Source organism: Rhinatrema bivittatum, chromosome 1 (genome assembly GCF_901001135.1).
Source record: "Rhinatrema bivittatum chromosome 1, aRhiBiv1.1, whole genome shotgun sequence".
Taxonomy (NCBI): Eukaryota; Metazoa; Chordata; class Amphibia; order Gymnophiona; family Rhinatrematidae; genus Rhinatrema; species Rhinatrema bivittatum.
In genome coordinates, this window is record NC_042615.1 from 602,955,563 (window position 1) to 602,973,181 (window position 17,619).

Below are 17,619 nucleotides of genomic sequence, written 5' to 3' on the forward strand. Positions count from 1 at the left end.
TGCCCCTTTAATGCAAAATGTCTTGGCTGTCTGCTAACCGATGTGGAAAAGGACATAGGAGCGATATGCCACAGCGACTCAGACTTGTTCAAGGGAGCTGCTGGTCATTCTATCAGCTCTCACCACCACCCCCCTCCCCAACTGCCTGCTAATCATAATAATCATCATCTCAGCATCTTGCAATCAAAAGTTCCCAAGTATAGAGAACGGGGAATTTTTTAATTATTGGGTATTATTTGATGTGTCTGTTTTGAAATGTTTTATAGTATTTGGAACATTTTTATATGTTGGTAACTATCTGATGTTATTCTATTTGAAATTTTCTTTTTATTGGTATGGCTGCTGCTTTTGTCCTCACTGTGGGCTATACTTGCCTAACACCGCTCATGGAATTCTAAGCGGACCCGCCCCCTTGGCCCCCAGTTCCAATAAGCACCGGTAATGTGGCCGTTTAACAAAAAAAAAAAAAAAAAAAGTTTGCCCACCACTGCTTAGCATCCTGGCTCCATGGTTGACTTGGCCAACTAGTTAAGAACATAAGAAAATGCCATACTGGGTCAGACCAAGGGTCCATCAAGCCCAGTATCCTGTTTCCAACAGTGGCCAATCCAGGCCATAAGAACCTGGCAAGTACCCAAAAACTAAGTCTATTCCATGTAACCATTGCTAATAGCAGTGGCTATTCTCTAAGTGAACTTAATAGCAAGTAATGGACTTCTCCAAGAACTCATCCAATCCTTTTTTAAACACCGCTATACTAACTGCAAGAGGTGCTTGGCTGGAATAGGCTTTGACACCGGTTCAACAATGAGAGAGAGAGAGAGAGAGAATTGTATAGGATGTAATCAAACCTGGGGGACCTCAATCAACTGCATGGATGGAAGGCGGGCTATGGCTCACCCCTGTACTAGAGGAAAGGCCGAGCTTTTAACAAGAAATTTAGAATGACCAAAAGCAACCCTCTATCAGCTCGGCCAAGGGTGCGCGGTGAGCTTTCAAGCGCCCGGGCCGAAAAAAGCTGGCGCTTGCATGAAGACCCTGAACGAGCAGGAATCCCAACAGGGGCACTGCCAAGCCACCTAAGGCAGAAAGAAAGCTGCTGGCTCACTGAGTGACTGATTCAACAAATTTCTGCTACCTCCGAAGTATGTCCGACTCAGTATGGCAATTTCTTGTGTTCTTATGCTCAAACTGCCTGCTGGACTCTGTGTATTTCAGAAGCTGAAATACTGAAATACGGCACAAAGATTTTCAATTCTGATCAAGACAAAAAAAAAAATTGCCATATCTGACCTTTGGCTGAACTGATATTATGACTGAAGGGGGTGAGAAAGGAACTGCTCAGGTCACACTGGATTATTAATCATTTCTAGCTGATAATCATTTGTTTAACAAATGAACTACCACAGTACAGTAAAAAGAGAGATTGCACTTGCATGGCAATTCTTACTTTGCAGATTTCTAATTTTCATTTCCTAGGCATCTGAAATAGAGCACGCGTCATCGTATTATCCCTTGCATTCTCTTATACTGAGTTCTAAGAGCCAGGCTAGTCTTAAGGAAAATGGTATTTTTTGTGGGGTGAGATAATTCTTAAATTGGATCAATAAAAAGCATTTAAAGATGTTGTAGAAGAGTTTTGGAGATTGCGTTCTTCAGATGTATTCTGAAATTTTGAAAGCTCACGTACATCATCTGTGGATAATTCGTAAGTCGGCCCCCAGGGATCGGAATGGTCAATGGATTGGACCTGGGTTTTCCTTGCACCCATCGAGTTAAGGACACAAACCATGAAGAGTGGTGGGGCCCAGGGTGAATGACTGTCAGGTTTTTTGGTTGATACATATTAGTCCCCAGATTACTTAAGCATTCTGGGCAAGGATTTAGAGCCAAGGGAGTACATCCTGCCAGCCAACCGATGAGAAGCCGCACTTTCCTGCACCCTAGCTCCATGGCACTGAGAGAACACTGCTCCCTCCCCAAAATAATCTAAACACGAACATGAAAACCCACTCCTCCCCAACAACTCTCCAAGGTAGCAGTGCAAGGATGCCCTGAGTCCATGCTCCCACTCCCCATCATCTTCCTTTGTAAAGAAAAGGCTCATGAGAGAAAAGGAAAAAAAATAGCTGCACCAAGCAGGAATCTGCCCTCGTCCAGTATCAGATCCACTGCTGCTATTTCCACGGTCACACCCTGTGGGGAGACAGGAACAATTATTGTGAGGAAGGAGGAGGAGGAACCAGAAAGAGAGGTAAAGAACGTGAGAAGAAATGGAAACAAAAAAAAAAAAACAGGGAAGAGAGGAACTTACAGGAATGTATATATGGTAAGAGAAGAGACAATGCAGGCAGAAGAAAAAAAAAGGCAAAGAGAAGACTGGAAGATGGAAATGAGGATGACAACTGAAAAGGTGATTCAGGGAAAACAGGAAAGATTGAAAGATTTGGATTTTCAGAAGGCATTTGAGACAGTGCTGCATGAGCGACTCCTGAGAAAATTAAGTCATGGGATAGGAGGCGATGTCCTTTCATGGATTGCAAGCTGGTTAAAAGACAGGAAACAGAGAGTAGGATTAAATTGTCTGTTTTCTCAGTAGATCTTTATGAGACCGGTGCTTTTCAATATATTTATAAATGATCTGGAAAGGGGAACAATGATTGAGGTGATCAGATCTGCAGACGACACAAAATTATTCCAATTAGTGAAATCACAAGCGGATTGTGATAAATTGCAGGAGGACCTTGTGAGACTGGCAGACTGGGCATCCAAATGGCAGATGAAATTTAACATGGACAAGTGCAAGGTGATGCAAATAGGGAAAAGTAACCCACACAATAGTTATACAACTTTAGGTTCTATATTAGCACTTACATCCAGGAAAAGGATCTGGGCATCATCGTGGACAGTACTTTGAAATCCTCCGCTCAGTGTGCAGCAGAAATCAAAAACGCAAACAGAATGTTAGGAATTATTAGGAAAGGAATGGAGAATGTTATAATACCTCTGTATTGCTCCATGGTGAGACCGCACCTGCAGTACTGTGGGCAATTCTGGTCTCCACACCTCAAAAAAAGATATAGTTGCATTGAAAAAGATGCAGAGAAGGGCAACCAAAATGATAAAGGGGATGGAACAGCTCCCCTATGAGGAAAGACTAAACAGGTTAAGGCTGCTCAGCTTGGAGAAAAGACTGCTGAGGGGAGATATGATAGAGGTCTATAAAATCATGAGTGGAATAGAATGGATAAACGTAAAACTGCTATTTACACTCAAAAAATATAAAGACTAGGGAGCACGCCATGAAGTTAGTAAGTAGCACATTCAAAACAAATCAGAGAAAATGTTTTTTCACTCAATGCCAAAATTAAGCGGTAGAGGCAGTTAGCATAGTTGGGTTTAAAAAAAAGGTTTGAACAAGTTCCTGGAGGAGAAGTCCATAGACTGTTATTAACCAAGCATTCTTAGAGAATAGGCACTACTTATCACTGTGCAATAGCAGCATATCTATTTAGGATTTTGCCAGGTACTTGTGACCTGAATTAGCAAGTACTGGAAACAGGATACTGGGCTGGATGGAACCTCGGTCTGTTCCAGTATAGCATTTTTATGTTAAGGATGTCAGAAACTGCACTGGATCCTCAGAGCTATTACAGCAGGGAATGCAGGCCACAAATTTTGAACCTAGCAACTGACAAGCCCTAGTAGTAGCAGGAGAAGGAGAGATGATAACGCAAGGGGGACAGATTTCTGCCACTACGGTCATGAGTGCGGCAGTTAGCGAGTGCAGACAGAGGGGAGGGAAAGAAGGGGAGAGATGTGAAGGATGGGGGTAGTGAAGAAAGGCAAATATAAGGAGGCCATGTAGGTTCGTCAGAAAGAGTGAGAGGAGGAGATGAGACAAAGGAGTAGGAAACAGAGAGAGAGAGAGAAAGGAAAATAAAAGAATGGAAAGAGAAAAGGGTAGTGGGGGTACAAAGCAGGGGCAAAGGAGGAGGAGGAGTGAGCGACAGCTGCGGGGCAGAGACGGGAATGATGAGCAGCAGTGGATGGTGGAAAAGGTTACAGAAATCTTGCTCACCGGGGACTTGAAAGTGCGTACATTTGGCTATGGCCTTCAGGAGGGAGAGTTTCTGGCCTGCAAAGTGCCATCCAGAGCTATCCCTCCACCCCAGCCTGCGGCTCACACGTGCCGCTTCCACCGGCGAACCGTCGGAATCTATTACAATTAAAAGCGCGCCGACAGTAGCAGAGACATGACAAATCGCAGGCCAGGAGTCAGATAAAGAGGAATGCGCCGGAGGGCTCCGGGGCCAGGCCCATTTACAAACAAATGATATTGTGCAGGGCTGGCGTGCCCAGCGCATGACAAACGGAGGCAATTTCAGCAGCCTCGGGGAGGCTTCCTGCGACACCGGCCACCCCTGGCTCCCAGATCGGAATCACTCCGGGGGGCTTGGCAAAGGGCTCCTCCTGACAAGGCACAAATAATCACCGCGCTCTCTCCCTCCGCCCCACTCCATTATTTCGCACCCCTTATCTGCAAGCCGCGGGCACCGGCAAACAGGCTAAAAAGGTTGCTTTCCATTCTGAACGCCTGACGGCAAAACAAAAACACTGCTCTTTCCCCGATATGATAAAATAAAATGGGGGCTGGAGGCGCCCTGCAGGCTAAAGAACATTTTTTTTTTTTTTTTTATCAGGTCCAGATTCCACTTTCTGTAAGCAAAGAAAAGAAAGGGGGAAACTTTGGGAGGCTGCCGTAAGGGCCTTTAGGAATCCAGAGCTAACCTCCAAGGCAAGGCTGAGTGCTCTGCACCTAAAGGGCACAATCTGGCTATCTAGTTATTGCAAAAACTCATTTGAAAAATGGGGCATTAAAAGTCCTTAGCCCTGAGAAAGATAAAAATGTATCAGCGATTGCTTTTAGCAAGAATTTTTTTTTTTTTTTTAAATGAGCTAAGGTTGCAGACTTGGTTCTGCCAGCAAAGGAAAAAGGCTCAGGATCTGCCTCATGTCAGCAGCACCCTCTCAGACACACAAAGCATCCCCCCACGGGGTTAGAGTAAAGCGGCTGTGACTCCCACACCCGGGCTGCTAGGGAGGGTTCACTGCTCCTGAGCAGACAATGTCAAACCTTCCCTGCCAGCCCCGCGCATTCTCTTTTCAACTCAATAAAGAATAATATTCAAAGAATGCCATTCTTTTCCTGCAAAATGAAAGGGGCCTAAGTCATAGCACGGGCAGAGACAAAACAAAAGTTTTTCTGTGCGATCCTGGATAGGAGTGAAAGCCGCCCGACCCAGTATTATAGAGATTTATTTATTTATTAGATTTGATTGATTGCCAATTTCTAACCGCAGTAAATTAAGGCAATCCACAATAAGCTAATGCCATGCTAAGGCGTCAGGAGTTATATATGTGTGCGCACACAAACCAAAGTGAAAATGTGCGCTCAGCCTCTTGCACAGGCCGTGTGCACCTTTTAACTCAGGAAAGGAGAATCTCTACGACACGTAGAAATTTAAAGTCCGTGTGCTGCAATAAGATTACCTTATAGGTGTAGGTAAAAAAAAAAAAAGAAGCATAACTAATTAAAAACAGTATGGCATTTACATTTAATTAAAAAGCAGTACCACCCCAGGCCAGGATGCCCAGCTTCGGGACCTGGGGATGGAGTGCTGATTTCCCTGTCCCTGTGTGGTGCCCCCCTCCCGGTCTGGGCAAGCTTTGCTGTGCTGGGAGGAGGGGGCAGCACGGTGCTCTGTCTGCATACCTGGGAACTCTCCCTATTTCACCCAGAGAATTTGCATCAATTGCCAGGTCTCTGAGGAAGCAGGAAAAAATTTCCAGTCACTCCCCTTCAGTAAGCCTGCAGGCAACTGGAGACCAGGAGTAAGTTCGGAGCACGCACGCACACACACACACACACACACACGGCAGGCAGCCCTATGGGGAGAAAGCGGGGAGAGGCTGCAACCAACACAGCTCAGTCTGCATCTGTTTATTTATTTATTTACATACACCACCAACACAAAAGCCCTAGGTAGTGCACAACTAAATAGCGGTGATTCCAAGACTTAGGACGCAGCTCAGGGTAGAGTGAGAGAGCACAAGTCAAGGAGCTGTCACTTATAGAGGGTGGGAGCAATGAGTGCTGGGAGGGAGGAAGGGGATGAATGTCTGGGTCATCCTTGGGATGGGGGGGGGGGGGGAAGAGAGTGGGAAATGGTGATGATAACAGAGAGAAAGAATGTGGATTATCAGGAAAAGGATGGATCACAGAAAGTTGATCTCACCCCCCCCCCCCCTCCCCAATCAACAGCAACCTCAGAGTGACCTATAAATCAAAAGCTCTCTGGTGATGTCCACATGGATCAGGCATGCAAAAGTGTCTGGTGAGCAGCTGAGAGAGGGGGACAGGCCCAGATCGCAGGCAAGTGGTGTGCTGGCACCTCCGGGAATGGGAGAGGAGGCAGGAAAGACACCCTGCAGTGGGAAGTCTGCTCCCTGGCCAGGACGGTTTTGTGGCCTGGGGATAGAGGGGAGAGCTTTGTGTGCCGTCGGCACAGCATCTGCATTGTGTGCTTCTGAACAGAAGATCTTCTCGTGCGTGAAAGATGTTTTGTGTGCACAAAATCTTTTATTATGTGCATATAAACATGCTTTCTCACAGGTTGGAAATTTAACTCCTGGGTCAGAGCTAAATTTTACGCCACCTCTGACCAGGAGTTCAATTTCCAGCACTAAGAAAGCATGAGCTAAGCCTGTGCACCTCTCTGCATTTTGGGGGAGGAGGTTGTAAGAGGTAATGCCTTCATTAGCATGGGTTTTCCATGCAATGGAGCTAGGCAGTACACACAGTTTCCCATGCACATCTGTGGAGGAAAACTGTGCACTCTACCCAGTGTACCTTATTACATCAGGCCCACAGCAAGGAAAGTGCCCCACAACACGCATTAAGAGGAAGATTAAAGGATCCTCGCGTCGCATGGAGACCAAGCTCAAACTACATCTCAGACTAGATTGGAATGCCCAGAAGGCAGGTTGGAAGGGGTCCTGACTGAGCTTCATCACAGGGCTGCACGATTTCACACTTTTTGCTTTAGCTTCTGTCTTATTTTATTGTGCCATACAACAACAAAAGAAATGGCACCTTACCACCCCTGCTAGACTACTGGTTCAGTACCAGCCAAGAGGAAGTTAGTGGAAAGGGGCGAGTCGGTCAACTGAGCAATCCATCGGTCCATCGAGTCGGTCAACTGAGCAATCCATCACTCTCTAATGAAGTGAGGATCTGCTTAACCTTGGTAAACCACATGGGCTGTCTCTCTGTCAAAGTCTAGGATAACGCCTTGAAAACTGGAAACTATTTACATGATTACACACTTATGCTGCTATCCCTATTTACACTCCAAGCAATGGAAGGCAGCCCTCCTTCCAGGTGACTACATAATCCTTCTGTATACAGATGATTCGGCCATTATATCCGTAGCCAGGAGAGAATATAAACCTGCTAGAGACCTACTGCGAATTATGGACCCAACGAACATTAGGATTTTCCCAAAAATGCCAAACTACACAGTTAATTCAGAAGCTTCTATATATACTAAGAAGTTGAGCATTCCCTGGATTATGCATAACATCTCCTGACACTGGTACATTTTAAATTGGCTGCATAGACGCCACAAGAAACATCATTAAGTTACAGTTTGCCAGTAAAAAACTATTAAAGTTATCCAAGATCATCACTCCATCAGTTCTTTTCTATGGGAATGAGGTATGGGAGTCTATCTTTAACCTAAAACTACAGAGAATGGGACAGAAGCCCAGCAGAAACTCTGCACCCACAGAGACACCCTTAAAAATGGGTGCAAAGCAGAACTTCAAAAAAAGATAACACAGAATTAGAAAAAGTACAGAGAAGGGCAGCAAATAAGACTATAGGGATGAACTGGCTCCCTTATGAAGAAAGGCTAAAAGGTTAGGGCTCTTCAGCTTGGAGAAGAGATGACTTAGAGGGGATGCAACAGGGGTTTATAAAATTGTGCACGGCATGGAGCAGGTTAATAGGGAATGGTTATTTACCCCAGCAAATATTACTAGAACTAGAGGGCACTCTCTGAAACTAACAGGTAGCAGATTTAAAACAAATGTAAGAAATTACGTTTTCAGTCAATCCACAATTAAGCTGTGAAACTTGTGGGTTAAAGTGAGTAGTAAACAGTTTAAAAAGAGGTTTGGTTGGGTTTCTGGAGTGCAGCCCCTGAATAATCATTAGCCAGATAAACTTTGGATCCAAACTGTAACGCACCTTGAGCTCGGCACTGGGAAATGTGAGGTATCAAATGTAATATCTCCAAAACTGTCAGGACTCAGCCAGCAAAAACCCTGCCTATGGGGAAGACAGCACTGCAAATACTGCAGCCTGCCCTAGATGAATCTGCTGCTAAATACAGAGGTGCAGCTCAGGTGACAAAACAAGCTGGGCCGCCATCGATTCCTCTGGGCTAGCAGAACACAAACCCTCACCAAGTATAGAGCAAGCGACCACAAATTAGAAAGAGAAATCTGTGAACCCTGAACCCCATGATGCCTGACTCTGCATGAAGTGCAACACTGGAGAAACAGAAACACAAATGCACTTCCTCTCTAGGGGTGTGCAAGACACAAAGTTAAACAAAAAAGATGTGCAGACTTCCAGCAAAAGAATGAGGAAGAAGAGGACTCTATCCATAATCCTGGGCTAAAGAAGCAGCAGCAGCATTTTTTCAGAGGAAAGGCAGCTCTGAAACCAGAGTTCACGACATCCGGCTCAGAGGGAGCGGGGTGGGGACCCAGGAGTAACATTAGAAAATACTTCTTCACGGAAAGGGTGGTGGATGCTTGCAAGAGCCTCCCAAGTGCAGGTGGTGGAGGCAGAAGCAATGCTGGAACCGGAGGAAGCGTGGAAAGCTGCAAAGCCAAGGGAAACTTCGAGAGCAAGGGAGCTCTCTGGCAGCCTGGATGAGCCCTTGGGGGGGGGGGGGGGGGCACATCTGCTGTCATTCTCTAAGATTCCTACGCACTGTTTGCCTGCTAAAATGCTCGGAACCCTGCATGGAAAATAGTGAGTCTTGTGCATTACTAATAACTCTGAGGTATCTGAACGCCTCTATCACCTCCCCCCATTCTCTGGACTGCCTCCACTCTATATCCTTTTGGTGATAGGACCCCCCCAGAATCGGATGAGGTTCCTCGATTATTCGTACAGAGATGTATCCCCCCCCCCCCCACACACACACAGATGATACCTCTCCCTATGCTCTGGTTACTGCCTGTTTGGTGCACATCACCACCACCTCATCCCCATCTCGTACACAATATGGGAACCATTCTGATCTCATTTTACATGCGGTAACTCGTAACACTGCTCGTGACACAGCTGCCCCCACCCAACCCCCCAACATTCTTGTGAATCACAGCAATAAGAGGATGACGAGGAGCCACAGACCCCCCGGAACCCACTGCACTGCAACCCTAAAGCTGGTCACTAGGTGCTATCACGGCGCGATGCCGGAGGACCCCATCTCTCCCCCCCTCCCCCCGAAAGAAGGACAAAAACGCCGCCTCTGCAGCAGCTCCAGCCTCCGCCAGTCCGAAAAGCAGACGCCAGATCCGGGGAAACGAAACCCAGGTTCTCTTAGAATTTATCTCCCACCCTTTGCCTTCAGCCCCTTGAATGCAATGGGAGATACAGTGACTTGCCCAAGGTCTTAAGTGTCAGTGGCAGAAGCAGGATTTGATCTCGGGTTTCCTGGCTCCCAGCCCATGACTAACTGCTAGAGCCAAGCGCTCGCTCCCTCACGGCAGCACGAAACATGACAGCTTAGCAGGACACCATAAAATGGCTGATTGCTATTTGCTGGGTGCACTTTTGAAATACAGACTGGTACAAAAAAAAAAAAGATACCTTTTTTTTTTTTGTTTGTTTTTTTTTAAGGGACTTTTCAGATGATGTGGCTGCATGAAAAGTTTGAAAAGGTACTTGTGAAGAGTGTAAACAGGGGTCGTTCACGCACACCCTCGTGCATTTAAAGGTCTGTCACCTTGACCCTACACAAAATTCAATGTACTCAACAGAAATAAAATCCACACCAATAAATGCAGCTGGATCCCCAGGATCTGAACCAACGTTCCAAAACCAACTAATATTTGTTATTCCGAGATGGGCTGAGGAAGCCCAGTTAAATGAGGAGCAGTACTCATGGGTGACTTTTTCAAATTAAAGCATTCCCCAAGGTCCTGCTCGGTATGAGCCTGCGTTAAAAAGGTCGCTCCCTGCCAACTTAGGGACAACTGCTGCATTCAGCAGTGCAGCTCAAGAATTTGGAAGTCAATCTCCTCAAATGAATCTGACAACAAAATCTCACTGCTCACTGGTATTAGACCAAGAAAAGAGACGCATTCCATGAATTCCTTCTGTATTTATGGTGCAATTTTAACCCCTAAAACACAAATATACAGAACTTTGGTTTAACAAGGGAAACATCTTGCTTAAAATGTGTGCAATTCTGGTCACTGCATCTCTGAAAAGATACAGTTGCACTGGAGAAGGTAAGAGAAGGGCAACCAAAGTGATAAAGAGGATAGAATGGCTCCCCTATAATGAAAGACTAAAGAGGTTAGGACTGTTCAGCTTGGAGAAAAGACGGCTGAGGAGAGATATGATAGAGGTGTTTAAAATCATGAGAGGTTAGAATGGGTAAATGTGACTCTGTTATTTACTCTTTTGGATAATAGAAGGACTAGGGGGCATTCCATGAAGTTAGCAAGTTGCATATTTAAAACAAATTGCAGAAAATTATTTTTCACTCTATGCACAATTAAGCTCTGGAATTTCTTGTCAGAGAATGTGGTTAGGGCAGTTAGTGTGGCTGGGTTAAAAAAAGGTTTGGATAAGTTCCTGGAGGAAAAGACCATCAACTGCTATTAATTAATAGCATGGTATCTACTTAATGTTTGAGTACTTGCCAAGTACTTGTAACCTGGATTGGCTACTGTTGGGAACAGGATACTGGGCTTGATGGACCCTCAGTCTGACCCAGTGTGGCATGTTCTTATGTTCTTAAAATGGGCCATTAATAAGATGGATATTTTATACCTAAACAGAAGCAACTAATCCAATAGCATTAGAGTTCTGAGTTTCTGATTTTGTGTTCTATACGGACACAATCTTGATTTAAAACTTCCACGTCACCTGCTGAATGCCACTGCCTGTTCAGGTTAGTTACGTGCCACACCTCAGTGTTTTGGGCTTGAGGAAACTGGAATTGACAGTGAGAACATCAGTCCATCCCCCTGCTGGAGACCTGTTTTTAGCAGCAATTCATCCCCAGCAGATGGCTATGCCACGGACACCTCCCTGCTGAACACACACGATTAAAAGGTAGAGGGTACTAAGGGAGATAATACAAAAGAACTAAAGAAACAACAGGTAAACATTGGTTCAAGGCTGTGGCTGAGGTGATGCGCTCTGTCCTCAAGGAGAGGGAGAGCATGATAGCCATCACAGAGGAACACCCTGATGACATAACACAGCCATGGAAGAGACTTCATTCAGCCAGCAAGGGAATCCTGTATACCTGAGAAATCATTTCTGAGAAAGGACACAGGGAAACAAATAAAAGGCCAAAAATTAAAAATCTGGCCAGTGCAACCATGAAAACAATCAACATCAAACGATGTTAAAATTGGCAGTGTGCAACGTAAGCAACCAAGCAGACAAATCTCTAATGAGGGACAGCACGAGTCACGCATCCAAAACCTCCAAACAGCACAGAAAACGAGTAAATGTTAAAGAAGCGACGTCCAGTTTGGGATTTAAGTTCTGAAAATTAAACTACTTTAAAATGCGCAAGAACCGTAGACCTCGTAAAGGCAGATGGATATCCCACGCAGCACAGGCTCTTCCATTAGGAAAACTAGGCAGTCACCTACAGCACCAAAATTTGAAGAGGGGGGCAGCAAAGTCCCAGAAACCCGCAGGTGCATCTCGCTCACTCATAAGCAAGGCCCAGCACTTCCAAGTCCGCTGTGTCGCTCATCAACAGTGGCAGCTAAACCAAAGAACCTCTGCTGTCTCTCTCCTGCCAGATCCTGCTCCTCTTTTGACTGGATGGGAGCTGTCAAGATGTGCTCCCACCTACTGCCAAGCTCAGCCTCTCGCTGCTTTCCTCCTCGCTACTGGGTTGGACCTCTGACGGCTAGAGATTGCAGCAGTCAGTAAGTCATGGGGGGGCACGCACGCAAGGTTCGAGATTCGCCCAGGGCACCTAATACACTTCCACCGGCCCTGATGCTAAGATGGCTGTCATGTTTTAACCAAATGACACAGTGGTAAAGGAACTTCAAAAGTTAAATAGCAAACAAAGGGCCAGATTCACTGAGGCTTTTCTCCCGTGTTGTGTCTATAGGAAAAACCCTTCGTGAACCAGGTACATATAGTTATTAAAATTAGACAAATGACATATACATGTGATAAATAAGAACAAACCAGGGATGCCTGCTAAAACGGCATGACTTCTTCAATAAAACAAACACTTTAACAAAGCACAACCAACATTGTGGTTTCAAAACACAAACACCCTTAGGATCAGCAACAATCCTGAGGCCAACATTTGAGTGGGTGCCAACAGGTTAAAAAAAAAAAAAAAAAAAGCAAACCAGTTAACAATATTAAAAACCAATGTAAGGCTCAATCAGAATTTAAACCAGGGATCTTCACTCCCAGCTCTCAAGCTAACAGATTGGGTTTCCAGGATTTCCCCAAGGAATACGCATGAGGTCGATTTGCATGTACACTGCCCCCCCCCCCCCCCCATCATTTGTAAATCTAACCAAGCATATTCCTTAGGGAAATCCTGAAAACCTAACCTGCCGGCGTCCCTCAAGGCCTGGGAGTGAATACCGCTGACTTACACACAGGCCGATACAGTAAGGAGCGGTAGGAAGAGCCGCGTTAGGGCTGGGCGCACCCACGTTTGCAGCACGCACAGTTCGGATCACCTACCGCTCGATACTGTATTTAAACAGCTTGCAAATGCAAGCCGCGTCCAAGAAGCGTCTGTGAAGCGTTAGGCCCGCGCAATCCATTTTACTGTATATAGCGCTATACAGCGCCTATACAGTATCCTGGGTGCGCTGGTACCTGTCATTTCAAATGACGTTTGAAATGACAGGTACCAGGGGGATTGCGAGTCCTCTCTCCCCCCCTCCCGAAGCAAGGCGCAGGGCGAAAATTAAAACCAAAGTGAATAAATTGTAATAAAAGTAAACTTACTGCATGCGAATTTTCTTTAAACAGTCCTCTCTCTCTCCTCCTCCCGAAGCACGCACCGCGGCTCCCCTGCCTTCCGGGGGCAGCCGGTGGCGAAAGCGGCTTCCAGCAGCCCCCGCCAGCGAAGGTGAATGAATGTGCGCCTGTGTACGCCTGTGCGTGCAATTTTGGCACTCAAGGCATGACGTCACGGCGTGTGACGTCGGCGTTCGCTAATGCACTGCCTTGAGCTCCCAAATTGCATTCATTCACCTTCGCCGGCGGGGGCAAGGCAGTGCATTAGCGAACGCCGACGTCACACGCCGTGATGTCAAACATCGTGACACCACGCCTTGAGCGCCAAAATTGCACGCACAGGCATCCACAGGCGCGCATTCATTCACCGCCGGCGGGGGCTGCTGGAAGCCGCTTTCGCCGCCGGCTCCCTCCACCTGGATGAATGCACAGCCGCCGGCGCATACGGGCGTGCATTCATTCACTCACCTTCGCCGGCGGGCGTGCATTCATCCAGGCGTATGGGCATCCATTCATCCACCTTCGCCGGCGGGGGCTGCTGGAAGCCGCTTTCGCCGCCGGCTGCCCCCGGGAGGCAGGGGAGCCGCAGTGCGCGCCTTGGGAGGAGGGGAGAGAGGACTGTTCAAAGAAAATTCACATGCAGTAAAGTTTACTTTTATTACACTTTATTTACTTTTGTTTTAATGACATGTCGAGCCGATTTTCGCCCTGCGCCTTGCTTCGGGAGGGGGGGATTTTGACCGGAGCCTGCCTATTGCTGTCACACCACACTAACGCCAGGGTAAGGGTCCCGGGGGGTGAGGGGGTCGTTTGCCCATGAAATTTCGTCTCTCTGACCTGACGCTCCACACTAACGCAGGGGTAAGGGTAGGCGGTAAGTTAGCAGGTTAAACGTGCGGCAAAACTACAGGTTAAAAAGGAGATAATCGGGGCGCACATTGCTGTATGGGAGGGAATAGCTAATCGGAGCGTTTACATCTCATATACATGCTGCGGGCGGAAAGGGTTACCGATTGATTTAAAGAAGCGGTAAGGATGGGTTAAAAGGGATAGTGAATCGCGGGTTGGACTTACGCGGCCAAATTGTGAGTTAGAAGCGGGTTAGAAGCAGGGTAACCACGGCCGCGCTTTACTGTATCGGCCTGACAGTGAGAAGGCAGTTGCTGGAGCACAGCAGATTTAACTTTGTTGAATGGCAAAAATCAGACTGAACAACTTGTTCTTCTTAAAAGAAAACTAAAAATCGCAGGGATACCAAGATCATATAGCAGTTTTCACCTAATGAACCGATAAACAAAAATGCCTTGCAACAGGTCCTCACAAACCGCTGCTCCACCTCAGTAATGCCAACTGCACCACCACCCACTGCTTTTTCACTGTGTATTTTTTAGGGAGTCTTACACCAATTTTGTAACTGGCTTAAATCCACCCCTACCAACTCCTCGAGGCCCACCTCTCCTCTGGGGAACAGCCACGTGTGCAGTGAGCAAAACCCAAACTCTGCGGTCTGGTGTATGTGCTCTGGTGCCATGCCACCCTCTCCCCCTCACCACAACAGCACTGCTTTCCTCTCTTCTTCCTCCCCACTTAAGTGATGCAGCTTGCCTCCCACTTCCATTGTTCTACTCTCGCCCTTCATTCCTGTTCTCTTGCTTCCTCCCACCTTCCGGTCCCAAGCAGCACAGCTGAGTAAGTTTCAGTAGCTCTCACACTGCTGGCTACCTTCCCCCCCCCCCCCCCCCCCCCCCAGTCACTAAGAATTACTGCACCACAGCGTTTGGCAAGGTGAAGCATGGACCATTTTCTCTTGGATTATGGCTTTCAAATAGGTCTTATCAACGTACTACAGAAAACTACTTGAACACAAGAATACATTAAGCCAAACTAGGATTCCCGCCGACTGACTGAATTGGTTTTTACTGATTTCCTTGGGAAGCCTTGACTGCCTTCCTCTAGTCCCCTAAACTTCAGCCCAGTGGCAGCCCGCCCTGAAGTCGCTTGGTACAAGTGAACTATGTAGCCAGTCTGCAAGTTAAGTGATCACTGGGACTCTATCCCCCCTGCTGCCAGCGTTGTACCAGCTCTCAGGCTTGTTGATGAGCAGGCGTAGCTCATATTGGGTTTAAAACCCAAGGTCGCTACAGGACAATCAGGCCGCCCATCCTTACCAAAATCTTTTACTATGCTCTGCTCATGTATCAAGTGACAGAAAATAAATTTCTGAATAATTCGCCAAAACCCTTGGGCAACAACATGTTTTTACTGACATCTGTTGACTCAATTTTTTTCCCTTTCCTACTTCCACTAATTTTAACATCAACAGAGAGTGGAATTTATAAACGGATCTTAGAATCTTCTCTTTAATGCCTCATCAAATTACTTCTGATCCTTATTCTGTGCTTGTATTGTATTATGCATTGACTCTTCAACTGCATTATTTGTTGGATTTGCAAACAGCTCTGGGCAAGCCTCTCTCGGTTGAAAAGTTACGAAATACATCAAAACCAAAAATCGAGTTTCCCTGCAGTATTTTCTCTTAATAAATATGCTTCTTAATAAATGAAAATTGGGCCGATGCAATAAGATGCACATTGAAAACAAGTGCTCATATTGAGCACCCATTTTCCAAATGCACCTGCAGCCACATCCCCTGGGTGCCCGATGCAGTATTTAACTGAGGGGCTGCGTAAAAAAAAGGACGCACTAGAGGATAATTCTGCGTCCCTGGCACTCAAATGCATTGGGCACCCACAATTGCAACAAGGTCTCAATACAAGCGTCTGTTTTTATCCTGCTTCTTCTGGCTGATTTTGCGGAGGTTGCTGAAGTACCCCTTGTTATAGCCATCTAAATTGTGGGTCCAGAAGAATTTTTTTTTTTAATCAAGTCAATATACATTTATTTTTCAACACTGCAAACAGTAAATTTAAGTGTCACAACAATATCTAGAAGGAGGAACCACAGTTCTCATGAGCCCTTGACTCACAGATTGATTTTACACCACCTCTGGGGCTGGAGTTAAATTTGCTGTGTTAAAAAGGGTGCAGTGATTTTCTGCATTGGGTGGGGAAGGATAATAGCTTCTTCTACATGGAATTTACATGTGATGGGCACTATCGACAACAAATTTGATTGGACACGTATTTTGGATTCGATAATCTTATTGCATCGGGTGCTAGTCTAGTGCATCCAACCACAAGTAATCCTGTGCACTAGGCTGTATTACCTAATCACTGCCCAGTGCAAACACCTTCCTAAAGCAGATACCGCATGTGCTGGGCTAGAACTGAAAAAGGAAGCGAGAGGCCAGCATGGTTTCTTGAAATGCGCTGGATCCCCCGGGGGAGGAGCTCCGAGGGATGAGGTTTGGGAAATTCGTGCCAGATATGTACACACACTGCCAATCGTTTCACAATATAGTGCTACTTCCAAACCAATATACATGCAGCCAACTCTGGAGGGAACGGGTTGGCAGAATGCACAGGAGGAGAAGAACGTGGAGTCCGGTTACCGGACACAGCTTCGCCGGCACCGAGACACCCGATCAGCCCCCACCGGGGAAAGCGGTCCGGCTGGAGAACCTGTCTGCCATTTCTTGGGAAGAGTAAACGTGTAAGCAAGTCCCTGCCCGGCGCGATGCAGCCCACCCCTCCGGGAAGAGGGCCAGAAAGCAAAGCCCGCAGGCACCGCTGCCGCCTACCGTGTATCCCCGCTCCAGGTCGCTCTCCTCGGAGCGGAAGGACGGGATGAAGACCTCCATGCCGCGGACTCAGGCGTGCAGCGCGCCACAGACAGCTCCGTGACGCAGACACATAGGGATTCCCCCCCCCGCCCGCCCCTTATCATGGAACCCACATCACAGGGGGAAGGGGGCGGCAAGCACCGAGCCAGACGCCTCCGGTGCGCAAGGCGCGCGGCTGAGCACGGCGCCCACGTGACCACCCCGTGTCAGGTGACCCGCAGGGAACTGGCCGGGTGCGCTCAGCTGTTTCTCCCACTCGCCCGGGCCGCCGCCGCCACCACGGCGAGCGGCGCCGCTGGGACCTGCCAAGAGCAGCAGATAGCAATCGTTTTACTTTCTCGCTCGTTAGTTATTTCCCCTTTCTAAATAGGCAAAGGGGGAGGAGCCGTGATTGCTATAGTAACAGCAAACACTGGCCTGGAGGAGCTCGAGCAGCCGATTGGCTCGACTTTTTTTTTTTTTTTTTTGGGGGGGGGGGGGCGTGCGCCCATCCTAGCCTGATTGAGAGGTAAGTTAAACGGACCCTGAACTTGGGCACACATTT

The 17,619-nt window shown here is 47.1% G+C and overlaps 1 protein-coding gene across 5 annotated transcripts in view; it reads right to left on the reverse strand.

Annotated features, from left to right (window-relative positions):
- SNX24 (sorting nexin 24) overlaps positions 1-17,419 on the reverse strand; it is a 299,054-nt gene extending 281,635 nt beyond the window's left edge. For 2 of the 5 annotated variants that reach the window (XR_003859201.1, XM_029619869.1), the window contains exon 1: positions 17,034-17,416. Coding sequence is in view for 3 of the 5 variants with exons in the window: in XM_029619869.1 (XP_029475729.1) it covers positions 17,034-17,093 (60 nt within the window). In the remaining 2 variants the exon portion in view is untranslated. Of the gene's footprint in view, positions 1-17,033 lie in introns of all 5 variants that reach the window. The other 3 variants (XR_003859203.1, XM_029619882.1, XM_029619891.1) reach the window with 2 other exon arrangements.
- Between the last annotated feature and the right edge of the window lie 200 nt (positions 17,420-17,619).